General features: G+C 42.2%; 1 protein-coding gene across 2 annotated transcripts in view; it reads left to right on the top strand.

Moving 5' to 3' along the window:
- Nucleotides 1-18,911, top strand: part of LOC127431363 (ubiquitin carboxyl-terminal hydrolase 28-like) — a 36,214-nt gene that overhangs the window by 6,234 nt on the left and 11,069 nt on the right. For both annotated transcript variants that reach the window (XM_051681781.1, XM_051681780.1), the window contains exons 6-18: nucleotides 6,709-6,795; nucleotides 6,980-7,117; nucleotides 7,281-7,351; nucleotides 7,767-7,843; nucleotides 7,933-8,081; nucleotides 8,192-8,319; nucleotides 8,408-8,503; nucleotides 10,908-11,051; nucleotides 11,206-11,420; nucleotides 12,281-12,351; nucleotides 12,487-12,715; nucleotides 13,112-13,429; nucleotides 13,511-13,647. In XM_051681781.1, coding sequence (XP_051537741.1) covers nucleotides 6,709-6,795; nucleotides 6,980-7,117; nucleotides 7,281-7,351; nucleotides 7,767-7,843; nucleotides 7,933-8,081; nucleotides 8,192-8,319; nucleotides 8,408-8,503; nucleotides 10,908-11,051; nucleotides 11,206-11,420; nucleotides 12,281-12,351; nucleotides 12,487-12,715; nucleotides 13,112-13,429; nucleotides 13,511-13,647 — 1,860 coding nt within the window. The remainder of the gene's footprint in view (nucleotides 1-6,708; nucleotides 6,796-6,979; nucleotides 7,118-7,280; nucleotides 7,352-7,766; nucleotides 7,844-7,932; nucleotides 8,082-8,191; nucleotides 8,320-8,407; nucleotides 8,504-10,907; nucleotides 11,052-11,205; nucleotides 11,421-12,280; nucleotides 12,352-12,486; nucleotides 12,716-13,111; nucleotides 13,430-13,510; nucleotides 13,648-18,911) is intronic.

Raw genomic sequence — 18,911 nt, 5'->3', positions numbered from 1 at the left:
TGGAAATAAAACTCTAAAATAAAGGACTGCTGAAAAGACTGCTTAAAGTGTTCTCATCTAACATGTTACAATGTAATCTGGCCATATTGTGCAAATAAAATTAGCGGTGTTGCTAATGACTGGAGAATAGAGATCAGGTGGAGCTTCTGTTTTTTATTCCCGAATGCAGAAGCATCTCAGTGCTCTAATTTTATTATAGCTATTCTAGACTGAATTTAGCGAGGCTTCTCAAATGTCTGCGATGAAATTTTAGACTTTATAGATATTGATAGATGTCTGAGCTCATTATATAGAGCATTGTTTTGATGATATCCTAAGCAGTGCACTGTATACCCTGATGTTAAAATAGCATATAGATAAGTAGTAACAAAAACATCTTTTGTAAATATTTAATGCAGTTTACTGTAATGTGCCTTGTGGCTAAATGTAAGATGATGTCGACTAAAAAGATAAAATGTATGTAAATATCCCTTTTATTTATATCCATGAAATGTACAGATATACAGTCTGTGTTTTCAGTTCAAATTCAAGTTTGTTTATTGTCATGTGCGGAGGGTAACAAGTTACACTGTACACTGAAATTCTCACTTTGTGTGTCCATCTAATGTTCTGCTGTAGTATACAGTATAATAGAAAAAAGTATAGATAGAAATAATCTTCATGAATGGACAGCTTCACGAATGGAGCTGGGAAGGTCATTCCACCAATGTGGTACAATGAAGCTGAAAGTCCAGGAAAGTGTTTTAGTGCCTCTTTGTGTTGGTACAACAAGGTGACGTTCCTTAGCTGACCGCAGGCTTCTGGTGGGAACGTAGCTCTGCAGAGATGATTTTAGGTATTGTAAAAGAGGTACAAAGTCAAAGAAAGATCTGCTTACAGATTCCCCAAGCTTCTTGCCAACTTTCCTTAAATACCCAGACAGAATAAATGTTGTGTACCAAATGGTATTATCCTTTGAACAATGAGAATTTGGGGGTGAATGGGTTCTTGACTTCCTGGGGTTTAACCTTGTTAACATACAGGAGATCATTTAAATTGTAGGTCAAGGAGGGGATAGACATCCAGAATTATGCAGTATTTGGCAAAGACCTTATAACTTGTTACCATTAGTTTTATCAACATGGGAAAGAGACCACTATACCAGTCGCACAGAGACCTCTTAAATGATATCAAACACATACAGTTGCATTCCTTGTTTTCATGGTATTTGTTATATTTTTACATATAAATCTTGTGTCGTTGTATTGGTCCTGAGCTGTTCTATGGGAGAAGGGGAGAGAGAGAAGAGGGGGCAGCAAGGTGATTTGCAATTTATCACACTGTGGTGATATTCAGGTGTAGATTTCAGCTTTTATGAGAGAGTTCTATGGCGTTGATTCTCGCAGAGTTCTTTGACTTTTACCGGAAATGGCGCCTTTTGGGTGTAGACATCCTGGTGCCAGCCTTACAGTATGCTGGAGCAGACCCAGTGACTGTTCTGTATGCCAGCATCAGAGCCTTGAATTTGATACATGCATCAACCGGCAGCCAGTGAAGATCACATTGACATAAGTATTCAAACCCTTAACTCAGTACTTAGTTGAAGCACCTTTGGCAGCGATTACAGCCTCAAGTCTTTTTGGGTTTGATGCGACAAGCTTTGCACACCTGGATTTGGGGATTTTCTGCCATTCTTCTCTGCAGATCCTCTCAAGCTCTGTCAGGTTGGATGGGGACCGTCAGTTGACAGCAATTTTCAGGTCTCTCCAGATATGTTTGATTTGGTTCAGGCTCTGGCTGGGCCGCTCAAGGACATGCACAGAGTTGTCCCTAAGCCACACTTGCGTTGTCTTGGTTGTGTGCTTATGGTCATTTTCCTACTGGAAGGTGAACCTTCGGCCAATTCTGAGGTTCTGAGCACTCTGGACCAGGTTTTTATTAAGGATATCTCTGTATTTTGCTGCGTTCAGCTTTCCTTCAACCCTGACCAGTCCCCCAGTCCCTGCCGCTGAAAAACACCCCCACAGCATGATGTTACCACCATTATGTTCACCGTTGGTATTGCACAGGTGATGAGCGGTGCCTGGTTTCCTCCAGACATGACGCTTGGAACTGAGGCCAAACAGTTCAATCTTTGTTTCATCAGAGCAGAGAATCTTGTTTCTCATAGTCTGAGATTACTTTAGGTGTTTTTTTTTTTTTGTTTTTTTTTTTGCAAATTCCAAGCAGGCTTTCATGTGTCTTGCACCGAGGAGAGGCTTCCATCTGGCCACTCTTTCATAAAGCCCAGATCGGTGGAGTGTAGCAGTGATGGTTGTCCTTCTGCAAGTTTCCCCCATCTCCACACATGATCTCTGGAACTCAACCAGAGTGACCATTTGGTTCTTGGTTACCTCTCTTATCAAGTCCCTTCTCACCCGATTGTTCATTTCAGCTGTGAGACCTTATATAGACAGGTGTGTGCCTTTCCAAATCATGTCCAATCTGTTGAATTTGCCACAGTTGGACTCCAATTAAAGTGTAGAAACATCTCAAAGATGATTCAGAGAAGCACCTGAGCTAAATTTCGTGTCATTGCAAAGGGTCTGAATACTTATGTCAATGTGATATTTCAGTTTTTTATTTTTAATACATTTGCAAAGTTATCAAAAATCTGTTTTTTGCTTTGTCATTATTGGGTATGGAGTGTAGACTGATGTGAAAAATAATAATAATAATTTAAAGCATTTTAGCATAAGGCAGCAACATAACAAAATGTGAAAAGAATGAAGGGGTCTGAATACTTTCTGAATGCACTATATCAAATCAAATCAAATCAAATCAAATCACTTTATTGTCACACAGCCATATACACAAGTGCAATGGTGTGTGAAATTCTTGGGTGCAGTTCCGATCAACATAGCAGTCGTGACAGTGATGAGACAGTACCAATTTACAATAACATCAAATTAACACAGCACAATTTAAACATCTGATATACACATAATTACACTCAACAATATACAAATAATAACATACACTGTACAGTATACAATACGCACTATATAGATACACATTATTCAATAAAAATAAAAAAAAATATGTAAAAAGTATATATAGTAGTATATATAGTATGTACAGTATTGTACTGTATTGACATTCAGGCTGTCGGTTGATAGTCAGTTGTTAAGAGAGAATATAATATAATAATAATATAATTTATGACAGTCCAGTGTGAGATATAAGAGTAAGGGTAATAAAGTGCAGTGCTGATGTATTTTGATCGTGGGAGATCAAGAGTTCAGAAGTCTGATTGCTTGGGGGAAGAAGCTGTCATGGAGTCGGCTGGTGCGGGTCCTGATGCTGCGATACCACCTACCTGATGGTAGCAGTGAGAACAGCCCATGGCTTGGGTGGCTGGAGTCTCTGATGATCCTCCGAGCTTTTTTCACACACCGCCTTGTGTATATATATATACAGCTCTGGAAAAAATTAAGAGACCACTGCAAAATTATCAGTTTCTCTGGATTTACTATTTATAGGTATGTGTTTGAGTAAAATTTAAAAAATATATTTATTCTATAAAGTACTGACAACATTTCTCCTAAATTCCAAATAAAAATATTGTCATTTAGAGCATTTTTTTCAGAAAATGAAAACTGGTCAAAATAACAAAAAAGATGCAGTACAATACTAATGTTTTAACTTAGGAAGAGTTCAGAAATCAATATTTGGTGGAATAACCCTGATTTTCAATCACAGCTTTCATGCGTCTTGCATGCTCTCTACCAGTCTTTCACATTGCTCTTGGGTGACTTTATGCCACTCCTGGTGCAAATTTCAAGCAGCTCGGCTTTGTTTGATGGCTTGTGAACATCCATCTTCCTCTTGATCACATTTCAGAGGTTTTCAATGGGGTTCAGGTCTGGAGATTGGGCTGGCCATGACAGGGGCATCCATCCACACCTTGATTTATCTGGCTGTGTGGTGTGGAGCATTGTCCTGCTGGAAAAACTAGTTCTCAGATTTGGGGAACATTGTCAGAGCAGAAGGAAGCAAGTTTTCTTCCAGGATAACTTAATATGGCTTGATTCATGCGTCCTTCACACAGACGAATCTGCCCGATTTCAGCCTTGTTGAAGCACCCCCAGATCATCACAGATCCTGACAATATTTTTATTTGGAATTTGGGAGAAATGTTGTCAGTACTTTATAGAATAAAACAAAAAATTTCATTTTACTCAAACACATACTGCCAAAAGTATTCGCTCACCCATCCAAATAATTGAATTCAGGTGTTCCAATCACTTCCATGGCCACAGGTGTATAAAATGAAGCACCTAGGCATGCAGACTGCTTCTACAAACATTTGTGAAAGAATGGGGCGCTCTCAAGAGCTCAGTGAATTCCAGCGTGGTACTGTGATAGGATGCCACCTGTGCAACAAGTCCAGTCGTGAAATTTCCTCGCTACAAAATATTCCACAGTCAACTGTCAGTGGAATTATAACAAAGTGGAAGCGATTGGGAATGACAGCAACTCAGCCACAAAGTGGTAGGCCATGTAAAATGACAGAGCGGGGTCAGCGGATGCTGAGGCGCATGGTGCGCAGAGGTCGCCAACTTTCTGCAGAGTCAATCGCTACAGACCTCCAAAGTTCATGTGGCCTTCAGATTAGCTCAAGAACAGTGCGTAGAGCGCTTCATGGAATGGGTTTCCATGGCCGAGCAGCTGCATCCAAGCCATACATCACCAAGTGCAATGCAAAGCGTCGCATGCAGTGGTGTAAAGCACACCGCCACTGGACTCTAGAGCAGTGGAGACACATTCTCTGGAGTGACGAATCACGCTTCTCCATCTGGCAATCTGATGGACGAGTCTGGGTTTGGCGGTTGCCAGGAGAACGGTACTTGTCTGACTGCATTGTGCCAACTGTGAAGTTTGGTGGAGGGGGGATTATGGTGTGGGGTTGTTTTTCAGGAGCTGGGCTTGGCCCCTTAGTTCCAGTGAAAGGAACTCTGAATGCTTCAGCATACCAAGAGATTTTGGACAGTTCCATGCTCCCAACTTTGTGGAAACAGTTTGGGTATGGCCCCTTCCTGTTCCAACATGACTGCGCACCAGTGCACAAAGCAAGGTCCATAAAGACATGGATGAGCGAGTTTGATGTGGAAGAACTTGACTGGCCTGCACAGAGTCCTGACCACAACCCGATAGAGCACCTTTGGGATGAATTAGAGTGAAGACTGCGAGCCAGGCCTTCTCGTCCAACATCAGTGTCTGACCTCACAAATGCGCTTCTGGAAGAATGGTCAAAAATTCCCATAAACACACTCCTAAACCTTGTGGAAAGCCTTCCCAGAAGAGTTGAAGCTGTTATAGCTGCAAAGGGTGGGCCGACGTCATATTAAACCCTATGGATTAAGAATGGGATGTCACTTAAGTTCATAAGCGTCTAAAGGCAGATGAGCGAATACTTTTGGCAATATAGTGTACCTATAAATAGCAAATCCAGAGAAACTGATAATTTTTCAGTGGTCTCTTCATTTTTTCCAGAGCTGTATATACACACACACAATTATATGTAAGTAGGAGGCAGCAAATAGTGCATTAAGTCATTAAACAGTATTAATGTGCAAATATGGTAAAGTGCAATATATACTCAATCAGTGTAGTATGACTGTCCATGTACAGTATGTAATGTACAATGTGCATAGTCCCAGTATTTTGCAAAGGATACTGAATTTGTGTAGTGTAAATTACCATGTATGTGATGTGCCAAAGTCCAGTGTTGGATGAACTCCAATCTCACAGCCTGGAGTGGGTTGAGGGGATTAATGGTGGGAGAGGTAATGGATGGGAATTATTTATAAATTTTATAAAGATGGGTTGTGGGAATAAACTGTCCTTTTATATTTGTACATCGTTTTGTTGCACAGTCCATATAGAGGTAGAATTATAATATACTTTTATCTTTTTATATATTTTATTCTGAAATTTAATGCATACTGTATATGCTTATTTTGTTATTTGTTGAACAAAGCAAGTGTCAGATTTTTAAATGCTATCAGATGTCATTAATAATCACAAATCAAAACCATAAGTAACCATTAGAGACTCTAATCTTTTGACTCAAACAGGTTTCAGTGTAAAAACATAATTAAGTTTCTTACCAGATGTAACACAAAGGTGTGATTCACCAAAAGCGCTGCCTGAATTGATTGGCTCTTGATACGCGAATTTGCACGTGCTGTGCGAGTCTGTTGACTATACTGCAGTCTCTCCACACATTAATATTGTTTAGCTTCACATTAAGCTCATGAAAACATGCTGCATGATCATGAGGAAGGATTACATCAAGATGTACTGTAGATTCATTGGCATGCAGGTGAGGGACTTCATTCAGGTGAGGTTAGGCATCAGCACAGCCATTGACAAGGAAAATAAAAGATTGCACTCCATGTCAAAAAGGTTGCAGAATCCCCTGATATATGGTAATAACTATGAATATGAAATAGTACTGAATGCATAGAATAATAAAATGTGCAAAGCGGTAGGGCTGGCCAGTGTGCAAACAAGTGTGCAAAATGGCAAGAGTGATATTGTATGTTGAGGGAAAGATGCTAAAATGTGCAAAAGGCAATAGCCTCATGAATACAATTAATACAATTCATTACATAATTAATGACACAAATGCATTCATTGCAATTAATAATGTAGTGTATGAGAATCTTTTTTCCTCGTTTTTAGTCACTGTTCCACCTGCCGGTCTTCTGTAGACTGGTGCTTAACTACTGCCTGTCTGAGCGAGTGCTGGAGAAATGCAAGAGTCATTCAGTGAGTAATCTGCCAGATGAGCATGAGTGTCATTTAGTCTTTATGAAGTATGATATGGACAAGAAATAAAGTTTAATGGAGGAATAATGGCTTCTGTCTGTTTAGACACATTCATTCAAGTGTTCCTCAGCATTACATGCAAATCTTCATAAATTCCACTGTGTTGATTATATTTCTGTTGCAGGAGAAAAGGAACATTGCCTTCATGCAGGAGTTGCGGTGTCTGTTTGCACTAATGGTGGGCTCAAACCGTAGGTTTGTAGATCCCTCTGCAGCAGTCGAGCTTCTCAGGGATGCATTTAGAACCAGTGAAGCACAACAGGTAAATCATTTAACTGATATAATTTACAGCTGTCCTTAAGAGTTGCAAGTGGTGCACTAAATAAAGATATCTTCAGTGCTCTCCATTCACAGCACTTTAGAAAGCTGCCAGAGTGCTCCTGCTAATTAGGCACAGATGTTTATTTTAAGTTTGGTTATTCTAGGATGTCAGTGAATTCACACACAAGTTGCTTGACTGGCTAGAGGATGCTTTCCAACTGGCTGCTAATGGAAAGTAAGTTTATAAATACAGTAACCATAACTAAACTGTGACCCTTGTAAAGATTAAATAATTAGTATGCCATTGTTTTTCAGCTAAATGTGTTGTGTTTTGTGTAATGAATTTATGACTGTCATAGAGTTCCATTATAGTTTTAAAAAAGAGCTTAAAGTTTATATAAAACAAAAATGTTTCATTATATCTGAAAATGTTTGATGAAATTTTTAAAGTGGCAGTGCAAGTAAAAATCTACTGGCCCAGAAAAAAAATCCTTATTGTTGTGAGTGGACTTGTTTAATTGTTTAATTAATAAATGTTAATACGTGTAGTATTTGCTATAGAATCAAAAGTCTATGTTATCTTTGATAGCTAATGTACTTGGCAAATTTTTAGTCCCAAAAAACGAGAACATGTCAGCTGTTATTTTCAGTAACCCAGAGGATAAACAAAACAACCCAATGGTGCAGCTGTTTTATGGAACGTTTGTGGCCGAGAGACTTCATGAAGGTGAAGGAATGCAATTTTTTTTCTTTTTTTTTTTTTTCTTATTCTGTGCTTCTCAAACCAACTGATAACAGTTGTTTAATTATGTTCAGGAAAGATTGTGTCCAACATTGAGCAATTTGGACAATACCCTCTCCAAGTAAATGGCTTCAATAACTTAGATGAATGTTTGGAGGGTGCTATGGTTGAAGGAGAGATTGAGTCCCTTCATTCAGATCAGACAGTTTCCTCCTGTCGGGAGGTGAGTTTTTCTTATTGATAGCATCTTTCAGTACATATTTAATTAGAAAGTAATATGATGTTCACACTGGTTGCTTTTATGAATTCAAGTATGTGATTTTTTGTCTGCAGAGGTGGTTCTCTAAGCTGCCACCAGTACTGACCTTTGAGCTGTCCAGATTTGAGTTTAATCAGTCTTTAGGGCGACCAGAAAAAATACATAAAAAACTGGAGTTTCCCCAAGTGATCTATATGGACAGGTTAGAGGTCTTCTTGATCACTGGCCCCAATGTGCTCAATGTGTTAATAAGGCTTTTGAAATGATAATTCACTGTTCTTTGTGAGCAGATACCTTCACAAAAATGTTGAACAGACCCATGGTAGAAGAGGAGAGGTCAAGAGACTCAAGGATCAGTTAACTGTTCTACAGCAGAAACTTGAGGGGTACGACTAAAATCTGAATGCATGCTATTTCATGTTATTATATTCATAGGTATTCATACAATGTGTTGTACATATTAGTTAAGTGTGGTACTAGCAAACCTACATTTTCAGATGTTTGCATTGACAATGAAACATAAAATATCAATATATTGAGACCATCTAAAATGTAAATCCTTTCACCTATATAGAAATGTAGATATGTACCAATGTTTATGAATTAATAGGTTTAAAGCCATCACATTTATTGAGCACAGTTAATGCGTTTACCTAATTTGACATGAATAATTTCATTCTGCTCTGTGTAATCTCTGAAGACTGGTCGGAACAGTGAGTGCACACACACAAACACACACACACACACACACACACACACACACACACACACACACACACACACACATCAGTAAATGAGTAAAACACCTGTTAATGTTAGACTGTATCATTGATGGTGTTTCACTTACTTTTAATAAGGGATAGTTCACCCAAAAATGAAAATTCTCTCATCATTTACTCACCCTCATGCCATCCCAGATGTGTATGACTTTCTCTCTTCTGCTGAAAACAAAGATTTTTAGAAGAATATTTCAGCTCTGTAGGTCCATGCAATGCAAGTGAATGGTGATCAGACCTTTGTAGCTACAAAAATTACATAAAGCAAACATAAAAGTAATCTGTAAGACTCCAGTGGTTAAATCCATGTCTTTAGAAACCTATAAAAGGTGTGGGTGAGAAAGAGATCAATATTTAAATATTTTTTTAATCTAAATCTCCACTTTCACTTTTATATCTGAAAGTTACATGTGGTGCCTGTTTAGTTTTACTTTCACTTATGAAAATGAAAGATAAAATGGAGAATTAGAATAAAAAGGGACTAAAATATTGTTCTGTTTCTCACCCGCACCTATTATATTGCTTCTAAAAACATGGATTTAAACACTGGAGACATATGGATTACTTTTATGTTTCCATTATGTGATTTTTGGAGCTACAAAGGTCTGATCACCATTCTCTTGCATTGTGAAGAACAACAGAGCTGAGATATTTTTCTAAAAATCTTAATTTGTGTTCTGCTGAAGAAAGTCATACACATCTGGGATGGCATGAGAAGATAATTAAATAAGATAATTTCCATTATTGGGTGAACAATCCCTTTAAAGTTTGATAATTAAATTCATCCATACAAATGGGGCTTTTCCACTGCACGGTACAGCTGTACTCGACTCGACTCTGCTCGCTTTTTGGGGGTTTTCCACTGTGGATTTCCACCTGGTACCTGATACTTTTTTTAGTACCACCTCGGTCAAGGTTCCAAGCGAGCCGAGCCAATACTAAATGTGACGTCAAAACCCTGCAGATCACTGATTGGTCAGAGAGAATCGTCACTACCAGTGTCACTGGATTTGCGACACAGGACATCAACCCGCTAGTTTTAAAGTTAGCAACAGCGACAGCAATATCATTTGATCACACGACTTTCGAATTGTAAAAAGAAATGGCTGTGCGCAAAACAACGTCGTGGTCAGTAAACGAGTTGCAGACGTTCCTCTTGTTAGCGACGAACGAAACGACGCGAAACGAAAAAGTCTTTCAGGAAGTGTCTCAGCTGTTGGCCACGCACGGCTACCACCGGACCTATCAACAGTGTAAGGAAAAGTTAAAAAAACTTAAAAGTGACTACAGAACCATCAAGGACCACAACAGCTGGAGTGGTTCAAACAGAAGGAAGTGGAAGTGGTTCAACCAAATGGACGCTATCTATGGCAATAGACCGGTGAGCAATGGGAAGGAGAGTGCCCTGGACTCGCCGTTGTTGGAGTCCACGATGGAGGATGGTACGTTTTGTTAAGTTAACTCTATATTCTGCTTGAAAGCGTCTATTTGTTTAGTTGACCAGCTACTGGAAAGCTTGCTTCTAAAACAACCAGGCAAAATCACCATGCAACAACTGCTTTATGCAGCACAATGAGCTAGTAGCTAACAGCTAGCGGTCGTGTTATTGTTTATGGTCAGTAATGTTTGTGTCGCGTTTAAGATGATGTCACGGCAGTAGAGGCGGCACAACTATGACAATCAGCCTATAATCCCACACACGTTGAGGCGGCACTACACTGCAGTGGAAAAGCAAACTCAGAAAAGTAAAGCGAGCAGAGTCGAATAAAACCGTAACGTGCAGTGGAAAAGTGCCAAAAGAGTGCAAATTACTTTTATTAGTCCCATTTGGATTTCATTTATAAAACATTTACATTTTAGATGCTGTCAATACATTGAAATTGTATGTTTCAGTGTCTATCCAAACATTCAAAAATTTACAAATACTTATAAATACTGGTATACTGATTATATCCAGGTTAACTCTACAGGCACACTTTGAATATTGTTCCTTCTTTGTTTTTCTGTTGTACAGCTATAAAAACTATGGCTCAGGGCCAGCCAAATACCCTCTGGCAGACATGTTGCAGTATGTGCTGGAGTTTGCTACCACAAAGCCCACAAGTGTATCACCTGTGAACCCTTCCATAAACACAGAACCCAGCTCAGGTGACACCAGGCAAGGCCCAACATCAAACATGCTCTTCTGCATTTCACAATTCCCTCAGCTGCGTGAGAGAGAGAGCTCTAGAACTTTTTTTTTTTTTGTCCTCATTGTTTGTTTACTCCTCTCTGTTTGTCTCCCATTCTAACTGTTTAATTTCTTGCTGTAGTCAAACAGAAACAGATGATGCTGGCTCATCGGATGGTTTTGGCTGCCTGCAGACCACTACACAGAAAACTCCCATACACAAGCCTTTTACTCAGTGCAGACCCCTTATGGAGGTGCCACTGCAACCAGCACCCCACAGTGTGACTGAGGAGGAGCTGTACTCCATCAGGGGCTGTCTACAGCGCTGGAGAGCAGAGGTTGAGAACACCATAAACGGTAGATGTTGTAATGCTGATGGAGAATTAAGGCGAGAGAAGGTGGATCTAAATGCAGTCTATTTAATGAAAACTTAAATGAAACACAAAAACATAAGAACACTGGAAATCTTAGAAATTCAAAAACACTGGAGAGCAAAACAACAAAACCACTACAGCCAAATATGGAAAAGAGCTGACAAAAACATAGAACACACCAGGGCAATATATACACAGGGACCAACAAGGATAATAAGAAACACCTGGGGAACAATCAGAGGGGAACAAGGAAAAGAGACAAGAACAAGAGATAAAACATGATTTCAAAATAAGAATCCATGCAAAACTGAAGTCCAGAACATGTTACACATATTGGTTGTGTCTCTCTCCCTGAAAAGCCACACTCAGGCAGGATCTCTCAACATACACTGCGTTGAGTGAATGTTTTTCCTCAAACTTGAATAATGTTTTTTTTTAATATATGCTGTGTTCCAAAACCTAGTGAGCTGCCTGCGAAGACAGCATTTTAAGGCATCATAGGCAAGCTCCTAATGCAAAGGCAATTTTTTTCAAATGCAAATTGCATCTCCTGTGTGGAGTATTACTGGTATTTGTGTGCTGCACAGTCTAGTTGCTACCTATGTACTGTAGAGCATTCCAAATAATGTAGAGTAATTCCTTCCTTAGAAGGCAGCTGCCTATATAGAAAGTGGGCAGCGAAGCAGCTCACTAAGATTTGGAACAGAGTTTTAATGTGCATTTTAATGTTTCTCTTCTGAAGGCCATAGTTATTTACAAGCAGTTATCCTAATGTGTTTGTGACTGTATCAGGATCCTGCCTCAGGCACAGCGTATTGATCTGTGTTCTCTCCCTGTGTGCAGATCTGAAAGCCAGCATTGACAAGGTCAGCCAGGCTCTGGAGGGCATGTACTCAGATAACAACTTGTGTCAGGTAAAGTCTATATCCTGAAAACTCATTGGTACTTTTATATTGATGGAGACCTTTCAAGAAATTTGCACTATTATGCATCTATGTACCCTACATACTCATTCCAAGAAAATCTGATGCATTTTCTGGTATATCCAGGTGCCATATAGGCTACATGCTGTGCTTGTCCATGAGGGACAGGCCTCTGCTGGTCATTACTGGGCCTACATCTATGATCACGCTCATAAACGTTGGCTTAAGTACAATGATGTAATGGTAACAGAGTCGACCTGGGAAGAGCTGGTCCGGGACTCATATGGAGGCATGACCAACGCCAGCGCCTACTGCCTCATGTATATCAATGACAAGTTACCGTACCTCATAGCAGGTACTTTCCCCATGTTTCTCTCAGAATACATGGTTGTTCTCAGATTTTGCTGAATGAGCTAAGCATATCACACTTATGACTTAAAGCATCGACATGATGAGATACTTAGATTTCTTTAATGTATTTTTAAATCCACTTGGGAAATACAATGTCAATAGCCTCCTTTGGCAAACTTACATTATCGTTTTATCATGAGAGAGTATCTGCTAAACAGTGAGCATTAACCACTCTCTGTAATGGCTTTTATTTGCATCCGTTTCAAATGTTTAATGTGTAATTGTATTATATTAGAAAATGCAAAAGCATTTTCACAAATCGACTCAGACTTTTGAACCCCACTGAATATGAACAAAGTAATCAACTTTATCCCACAACTTTCCTGCTTTTGAATTGCAGAAGATACGGATGATGAAACAGGGCAGGTTCTGAAAGGAATGGACTCTCTCCCACCTATCCTGAAACGTTATGTTCGGGAGGATAACCGCTGGTTCAAGCAGGAGCTACGAGAATGGGAAGAGCAGTTCTGCCAAGCCCAACATGAAGAACGGCAAGAACTTCAAACTCACACTTCCACCAACACAGTAAAACCAGTCCCAGAACAACCACAGAATCCAGAGCAAGAACCAAAACAAGAACCAGCCCAAGAACACACTAATGAAGTAACTGAAGAATCATCTCCGGATCCAACACCAGCACCTACCCAGGAATGTGAAGGTTAGGTCCTTTTCTAGAGAAGGTGTGATGTTTTCCATGTATCTGTTGCAGCTATAATTTCAATGTCCTTTCACTTCTCAGAGCCTGTGGCCAGTTTAGCAGCTCTCAACTCAATATCATCAGAACCTAATGAGAATATGAGAGAGGGAGGTGAGGAGGATATCACCAGCAGCTTGGCACAAGGCCTACCAGAAGAGGAGAAGCCAGAGCAGAATCAGGTGAGAGTATGGGAACGTTATTTCGAGATTTGGAAGAAATAGGTCACATATACAGAAATGTAGGCTTCATGTACAGTACATATGGGTCACAAGCCACTTCCTCGACATACGCTACAATAGAATTTCAGTACCAACGTAAGATATTCTTTAAAAGGCTCACATTACAACCATTTGTTGAGGATGCGCATCATGATCTAAGTGTGTAATAGATTTTAAGAAAAATATGTTTTATGTACAGTGGGGTTCAAAATTTCACACTGAAAATCTGGGGTTAAAAATCTAATTCATACATGGGAATAAGTAGTTTTTGGAATAAGAAATATTTAAGATTCTGCATAATTTCTAGGTCACTGTCAAATAAGCAAATCTGTGACAATGACCATGTTTACTACTTTGAAATCTCACTCATGACTTAAAGCATCGACATGATGAGATATTAAGTTCCCTATCTGTCACTCACTCGACGTTGTGTTGATGTAGTGACACTAGGGGTCAATCTTGAGAGCCCCAAACACCTCTGATCTTTTTTTTTAAAAGGCCAATGAGAATTGGCGAGTGGAATTTGCATGCCACTCGCCCGGACATACGGGTATAAAAGGAGCTGGAATGCAACCACTCATTCAGATTTTCTCTTCGGAGCCGAGCGGTTCTATTTATTGAGCTGAATTCATCCGCCGAGTTCATTCACCTCTCTCTGCTGGATCTTACGGCGCATTTCAGTGGCTTCTCCCCCTCTGCATCTGTGGTTTGCAGAGAACGACCCTGGGTGCTTCGGCAGGACATTTAAAAGAGTATATTCTAAAAGAGTATATTTTCTTTCTGAAAAAGCGGCACACACAGAATGTCTTTTTAAAGACGCGTCTTTTTAAAGATGCCTTTCCGTTTGTGTGTTATTCCTGGTTGCGGTCGTTATCTCTCCGCTTCCGACAGCCACGATCGCTGTCTTACGTGTCTGGGCGCTGCCCATGCAGAGACATCGTTCGTGGATGGATCATGTCCTCATTGCGAGAACATGACCATGGCAACATTGCGGTTGCGGCTTGCATTTGTAAGAAAGCAAGCCACCCCAGCGGCACCCCGCCTCGGTCCTTCTTCCTACGGTTATGAGGCTGTGCCGGTTAGCACTGGGGGTGATTTGGGGACCTCACATGCCTTCCCGGGCGGCTACGAGTGTCGGGCTAGAGTGGAACCCTCCACTCTCCCCGGAACCCTTGCGGCTCGATGATTGGTTCCAGCCGTGCACTGCCCCCCGTTCCTTTCTTCCCGGAAGTGCATGAGGAGCTGACAAGATCGTGGGAGGCACCTTTTACTGCCCGCTCCCGATCTTTCAGCTCACCCACTCTCGCTACCCTTGATGGCGGAGAGGCCAGGGGGTACTCGGTAATCCCCCAGGTGGATAAGGCGCTCATGGTGCACTCATGTCCGCAGAGCGCCGCCACCTGGCATGGGTGCCCGAAACTCCCGTCCAGGGCCTGTAGGGTTACGTCGTCCCTGACGGCTAAGGCCTACACTGCCGCTGGACAAGCAGCCTCCGCCCTGCACGCCATGGCTCTCCTGCAAGGCTCTACACCAATCCAAGGCGCTAAAAGAACTGCACGAGGGTAGTTCTGACCTGGGATTGATGCAGGAACTTCACTCGGCGACCGACCTCGCTCTCCGGGCGACGAAGGTCATGGCGCGGTATCTCGGGCAGACGATGTCCACCCTCGTGGTCCAGGAGCACCACCTTTGGATCAACTTGGTTGAGATGCGAGAGGCTGACAAGTCACGGTTCCTTGATGCCCCCATATCCCAGGTTGGCCTATTCGTTATCGTTGGTGAAGCAGCAGACGGAGGCCATACGTCACATCCTGTCCCGGCACGGCGCAAGACCCCACACCCCATCTGCTCATCTCGTCTGCAACAACATCAGCTCCGCTGCAGCCCGCTCCTGTGGCCCGGCCCCGGCATAGAGCCCAGCGCAGGCTCACGGCCGGCCACTAAGAACCCGAGGAAGGCTTCGAAGCGCCCCTGAGACGGGCGACCCAGGGGCAAGGAGACCTGCTACACTGGAGCTGGTAAGCAGACCACTCTATCCCCCAGTGAAGGGCCGGGAGGAGAATCTTTTGTTTCGTTTTCATTTAATTGCGCCGCATGCCCAAGAGGCTGCGGTACCCAAAAGCAGTTTCCTTGTTGCCTGGGTCACATGTCCGGTGTGCACGGCTGTCATCACGACCACCGTCCACCGTCTCATCTTTGCAGGTATGGTGCTCCAGCGGCGGTCCCCCCACCCCTGTGCGCCCAGCTGTGGCACAAACATGCCCACACAAGGTTGGGTCCGGTGGACTACGGGGATGAGATTCCTCCTCCTCCCCCCTTCGGCCAATCTTATGGTGGGCGGCAGGAGCCAGGTAAGTGCTTCGATGTCCCTGGACTCGGCACGGCCACGGGGTTCGAATCCCCTCGACGTGGCACCTTGAGCTCCGCCCCGCTGTGAGGCCCCACCCGCTGGTACGTCCGACATGATCATTCCCTTGGTCCCCCCTGCCCGGAGTTTGGGCACGTGGCTCGCACTTTCCAAGCCGTCGTGATGGCTGGTCCGGACCGTCCGACTCGGCTACACGATTCAGTTCGCCAGGTGCCCGCCCAGGTTCACCGAGAACACCGCTACCTTGTGTGCGGAGATCGCTACCCCTCTGCGCAAGGGCGCGATAGAGCCTGTCCCTCCAGCCGAGATGAAGAAAGGGTTCTACAGCCCTTACTTCATCGTACCAAAGAAAGGCGGTGGGTTGCGACCAATCCTGGACCTGCGAGTACTGAATCGGGCTTTGCTCAGACTCCCGTTTAAGATGCTGACGCAAAAGGGCATTCTAGCAAGCGTCCGGCATCAAGATTGGCGGTAGACCTGAAGGACGCATACTTCCACGTCTCGGTCATACCTCGACACAGTCCCTTCCTGCGGTTTGCCTTCGAAGGCCAGGCATACCAGTACAAGGTCCTCCCCTTCGGCCTGTCCCTGTCGGCATCTTCACGAAGGTTGCAGAGGCAGCTCCCAATGTATAGAAATACATTGTAAAAAGTATATGTTAAAAAACAAAAAGGCTACAACATACACATTTAAAACAACACGTCTGCCTCCACTGTCCCTCCCCAAGAGCCCTCCAAAAGGCCAAATAGCTGCCCCACATCCTAATGAACATATCCATGTTGCCTAGCCTTCTATATGACACCTCTTCCCAAGCTGCCACCCTGCCCATCTCCTCGCACCACTCACGAAACGAGGGGTCTCCAGCTGACTTCCATCCTCTAAGGATAATCTGTCTGCCCACCATAAAACCGGCCAGGATCCAATTCTTCATGTACTTATCTCTTACATCAATGACCACCCCGTCACCCAAAATACAGAGTCTGGATCCGAGTACCCAATACATCGGCTATAAAATTCTGGACCCTCAACTAGAACTTCTGTATCTTGTGACACCTCCAAAAAACATGGGTGGTGTCTCCATCTTCTAAATGGCATCGCCAGCAGGTGGGTGTGTCCTTAAGACCAAACCTATACAATTTAGAAGGGGTCCAATAAAATCTATGTAGAATCTTAAATTGCATAAGGCATACCCTTGCATCTCTAGATGCAGACTTGACGTTTTTAAGAATCCTAGCCCACACTCCCTCCTCCAAAAACAAATTGAAATCTTCCTCCCATAGTCTTTTGAGGGAATTTAAAGCTCCGTCCCCCAGACTCTGAATTAGCAGGGAGTAATACACTGATGCCTCATGACCTTTTCCAAAAGCAGTAGTCACCACTCCCAGAGTATTTGCTGTACTAGGGGGTTGCATGCCACTCCCAAAAACTACAGAGTAGGTGGCGCAGTTGTAAATACTTATAAAATTGAGATCTGGGAATTCCAAAATTTTGAACCAAATTTTCAAAAGGTCTCAATACTCCACTCTCATATAGGTCACCGAGTGTATTAACCCCCTTCACAATCCAATCTGACCAACAGAAAGGGGACTTATTAATGCATAGTTTAGGGTTCTGCCATATGTTCGAGACTACGTTTAAATAAATATCCGAATTAAACACTCTGGACACTTTTGTCCATATTGAGTGTAAATGCAAAATAACGGGGTGTGACTTAACTTCTCCGATTAATTTGATCGAAAGGCTATGCAGAGGCGAGATAGGGGCAAGAGCTTCCTTTTCAATACAAAACCAGGGAGGGGCTCTCTCAAGTGGAAGCAACCAATGAGCCAAATATCTGAGACCGAATGCATAATAATAAAACAAAATCTTGGGTAGGCCTAACCCACCTTTGTCAATCGGCCTATGTAACTTATTGAAATTTAACCTGGCACGCTTACCATTCCAAATGAAGGACTTCGCTATGCTATCAAATTGCTTGAAATAAGAGAGGGGGACATCTATAGGGAGAGATTGTAACAGGTATTCCAAAATTCAACTACAATTAATTTTAATTACATTAACCTTCCCAATCATTGATAAGTGTAATGAAGACCACCTGTCCACATCATTCAAAAACCTTTCTATTAAGGGATCAAAATTAACTCTGACTAAATCAGACAAATTTGCTGGGAATAAAATTCCCAAATACTTAATGCCCTGTTTGGGCCACTGGAAGGCGCCCGGCTGGAAGGCCGTTACTGGACAGTACGCTGTCAAAGCCAAAGCTTCGGATTTAAACCAATTGACTTTGTATCCTTAGAACTGAAAAGGAATTAATAATTCTGTGGTTGCAAGGCATAGATCTAATGGGGTCGGAGACGAATAATAAAACATAATCTACGTAAAGCAGAAGCTTATGCGCCACACCTCCCGCCGTCACACCTGGAAAATCATCCTCCTTTCTTATCGCGGCTGCTAATGGTTCCAGGGCAAGACAGAACAATAATGGGGAAAGAGGGCAACCCTGCCGAGTGCCCCTATTCAGAGTAAAATATTCTGAAATTAATCCATTTGTTTGTACCGCTGCTACGGGTGTTTATAAAGTAACTTAATCCAACCAATAAATGTACTCCCGAACCCATACATTTCCAAAATCTTAAAAAGATCATCCCATTCTACCATATCAAACGCCTTTTCGGCGTCAAGTGAGATGGCAGCGACCGGAGACTCATTCGCTACTGACCACATGATATTGATGAGACACCTGATGTTATCAAAAGAGCTGCGGTCCTGAATAAACCCCACCTGATCTATATGTATAAGAGATTTCATAACATTACTTAATCGGTTAGCCAAAATGTTTGACAAATTTTTACAT

This window comes from Myxocyprinus asiaticus, chromosome 40, assembly GCF_019703515.2.
Source record: "Myxocyprinus asiaticus isolate MX2 ecotype Aquarium Trade chromosome 40, UBuf_Myxa_2, whole genome shotgun sequence".
In the NCBI taxonomy this organism is placed as follows: Eukaryota; Metazoa; Chordata; class Actinopteri; order Cypriniformes; family Catostomidae; genus Myxocyprinus; species Myxocyprinus asiaticus.
Note: the sequence above shows the minus strand (reverse complement) of the source record. Positions and strands in the feature narration are given on the sequence as shown.